At 47.8% G+C, this 3,409-nt stretch overlaps 1 protein-coding gene across 1 annotated transcript; it reads right to left on the bottom strand.

Moving 5' to 3' along the window:
* Positions 1-1,031: 1,031 nt before the first annotated feature.
* Positions 1,032-2,831, bottom strand: LOC128903339 (uncharacterized). Its single transcript, XM_054187356.1, has 2 exons — positions 1,989-2,831; positions 1,032-1,116 (listed from the first exon to the last, which is right to left on the bottom strand). The coding sequence occupies exons 1-2, from the start codon at positions 2,710-2,712 to the stop codon at positions 1,082-1,084; spliced, it is 759 nt and encodes a 252-aa protein (XP_054043331.1). The 5' UTR covers positions 2,713-2,831; the 3' UTR covers positions 1,032-1,081.
* Positions 2,832-3,409: the final 578 nt, after the last annotated feature.

The following is a 3,409-nucleotide window of genomic DNA, read 5'->3' on the forward strand; positions in this document are numbered from 1 at the left end:
TTATTTATCTCAGACCTGCAAGGCCAGTTGTTCCCTGGCTCCTCAGAGTTATTTGTCTCAGGTCTGCAAGGTCAGCATGCCCTCGAATTTCTTGCATATTTGTACTTTTCTGCTAGCCGCCCCCGACATCTCCCCCTTTTTTGTTTCTTTAAAGGCAGAACTGAGGTGCGGGTTTAAAGGTCATCATACTCAGTGAGCTGGACAGAACTAACACTAGCGTAAATCTTCGGAATATCGCCGTTTTGAATAAACCATGTATGTCGAACAACTTTAGTCACCATAGACCTAGCACAGGAAAGAGCGCAGCTTAGAATCAAAAGGCCTACCAATGTAATAACTAATATGAGCACAGCAGATTGTACCAGGCTCCTAAGCCAGCCCTTTAGCCCAAACCAATCACCCAAAGCACCCAATCCGAAGAAGTCCGTATCAGATTGCACCTTTTGTGAATGCTCAAGGAGTTGTGTAATTTGCTTATGTAGCGAAGAAGAGTGGTCCTCTAAGTCCATGCAGCACATTCCGTCAAAGTCCTCACAGCCATGTCCGTGGGCTAGTAGCAAGAAGTCAATAGCGGCTCTGTTTTGCAGGACTGCGTGTTGTACCGTGGACAAGTCTTCAGCCATCTCAGATAGTATGTGGCTGGTAGCATTTGCTTGCTTAATAACCCAACAGGCAATTGCATCTAAGTTTCTGTGGGCTCTCGCTGCTGCCACCCCAGGGGTAAATAGCGAGGCGAAAAAAACCTCCCAGTGATTCCATAGCTTAACATTATCTTCGCAAGTATTATCTAATGCTTGTGTTGTGTCACGAGTAAAACGTAACCGCTTTTTTGGGCTTGGATGATAGTGAGGAGTGCCAAGACTAAGCTGTCCAATAGTACACGGGCCTCCTCTAGGGTCAGAAGGGATCCCAGACCAAACTCTATTTCCGCAAATAAAAAAGAACCCCAAGGGGAGCCGCCTAGGGAGCGTGGTACCGGGGGCTGAGTGAGTGGCGTCTCGAGCAATGCTCAAACACCATTGTTGTTGCCAGAGGGTAGCATTACCAATAGGTGAGATGGCGGTCGGTGGAGAATCCTTTACTAAGCGCCCCTCTTTTTGGGCCCCCGACCATGACCTAAGGCCAATAAACAAACAGTGAGAAGCATTAAGAGAATCTACTAAGTCAATTTCCTGCGGCTCGGGCCCTATTGGCAATTTATCATCCCAATTATCGTATTTTTCAAAAAGGTCCTTAAGATTTTTCCATGAAAAAGGAAGCCTTCCAGAAATACTGTACTGCTTCCGTAAGGTTGTCATAGAGTTATTAAACAGTAAAAAGGTCGAGTTATTCAGTGGTACCCCTACTAAGCAGGTGATGAAGGGCGAGCTGGGCGTAGCAAGACTGGCACAAAAGCTAGTTGTATTGAGCGACCTGGCCAGAGTAACCCAGACATTTTGACGGGGGTCAAAAAGGTGAGGATGGTACCCTGGCAAAGGATTGGCATGTGTCCAGGCCGCACATATACAAAAAGGTGTTAACAGGATCATGATGTTTGACGGACTCTTCCCCCCACCCCCTTTTTTTCTTTTTTTTTTTTTTTTTATTTTTGCAATGCTAAATTCTTACAATGCTAACTTCATATATTAGGCAACTGTGACACCATCTATTGGCCAATGTTAACCGTCGCTACCATCTCTTACCACAGCGATAGCAGTCACAGAAAACCCAAGGGTCACAATTACCACAGGTGACGCAATGAATATGTTCTACTGGCGTCTCTGCTCTATTGTCCATAAAAGCACTGCATCAGTCCTCCGAATGTTCTCCGGTATGCCGTTCAGGGGAATGATCTAGCTGTGGATTGGTGTTGTGGCCGCCCGACTGTGGTAGGGGTTCACGGAAAGGTCGCACGCTCTTCGCTGGGATCCACCTGGGGCCTCGTTCTGTGGAAACACAAGCATAGCCTCTGCCCCATGTGACAAGGGGGTATGGCCCCAAGACCTTACCTGTCTCAGGGTCGCGGATCAGGACTGGAGCTTTTACGCTGGCTTCGAAAGAAGTGTTTGTGTTAAAGTGGCGAACGATCGGAGGGTTGTTATCTATTAAAGAACAATTTAAAAAGTTAAAAACATACAGGGCTTTCTGTAGACGTTCTTCAGGGGTGGCTGTCCCTACTCCCCCTTTCTGTTGTTGTAACAAGCGCTTTAAAGACTGATGAGAGCGTTCAATCAGGGACTGGCCCGTAGGGCAATGCGGGATCCCAGTGATGTGAGTGATCCCCCAAGAGATAAAAAAGGTTTTAAGTGCAGCTGAGATATAAGCAGGGCCATTGTCTGTTTTGATTTGTGCAGGGATGCCTAAGGTAGCAAAAGCACGCAGCCTTCTGATCCATCCTCGGATTCCGGCTAGCACCTGAGGCACAGCTGCCAAAGGCCATTGTGGAGGCCACTTCGCCTGTGAAATTACGGTAACATCGGCCCCTGTGTCAATAATCCCATTCAGGATTACTTGCTGAGTGCCGTGAATAAGAGTACATTGACAAAGTGGTCGCTTCTGGGAAATGGACTGTACCCAGAGAATCTGTGGATCCCCAGTAGATCCAAAACCTCCTTGTCTTTGCTGCGGAGGTGGGTGAGGCGAAAGAGAGCTTGCGTTCTGCGGGATCAGTAGTAATTGTGCAATGCGGCTTCCTTTGGGTACTGTGCAAGGGGGAAATGGGGTCCAGGCCATGATTTTAATTTCCCCAACGGTATCCGCATCAATTACTCCAGGCAATACAAAAAGTCCGGCTAAGGTAACCGATGATCTCCCCAATAGTAGCCCTTGTGTTTTCGGGGGTAAAGGACCTGAAACATTAGTTGCTAATAAATGAACAGAGGAATCAAGCAATGTTACTGCGTGTGAGGTTGCCAGGTCCAATCCGGTGCTACCGGCTGTTGCTGGGCGAAGACTTGTGGCGGGGTCACACCCATCTGCATGGCTCGATTCACCGGCGACGATACTTGTGTCTGTGCGCGTCGCTGCCCCGCGCTCCGCAAGCGGTTCCCCTGTATCGGCTGCCCTTGCAAATTATACTTAGAACGACATTGATTAGCACAATGACGCCCTTTCCTGCATCGGGGACAGATCCCAGGGGCTTGGGCTTTAGCTCCCCCATTAGAAGCGGGACAATTTCGTTTGATATGGCCTGGTTTACCACAACCGTAGCAATTTCCTCCTCCAGACATGCCTCTCATATCTGCAAAAGCAGCTGCCATCGCTTCAAGTTTATGGTCCACAGTACCGATACGATTACAAGCCTCTACCATTTCAACCAAAGTCGGAGCTGGGTTAGGGAGAGATTTAAGTAATTTTTTACAGTCGGCGTTAGCATTTTCAACTGCTAATTTTAATAGCAAAATCTCTCGAGCTTCGGTATTATCTATTT

The sequence above is a fragment of the Rissa tridactyla genome, unplaced genomic scaffold, assembly GCF_028500815.1.
Source record: "Rissa tridactyla isolate bRisTri1 unplaced genomic scaffold, bRisTri1.patW.cur.20221130 scaffold_29, whole genome shotgun sequence".
NCBI classification, from domain to species: Eukaryota; Metazoa; Chordata; class Aves; order Charadriiformes; family Laridae; genus Rissa; species Rissa tridactyla.

Excerpts from the sequence above, each read along its gene's own strand:
- LOC128903339 (XM_054187356.1), bottom strand. The coding sequence starts at position 2,712 with ATGGCCTGGACCCCATTTCCCCCTTGCACAGTACCCAAAGGAAGCCGC. Across the intron at positions 1,117-1,988 it reads GATCCGCGACCCTGAGACAG|GTCATGGTCGGGGGCCCAAA; the intron begins GTAAGGTCTTGG and ends TATTGGCCTTAG.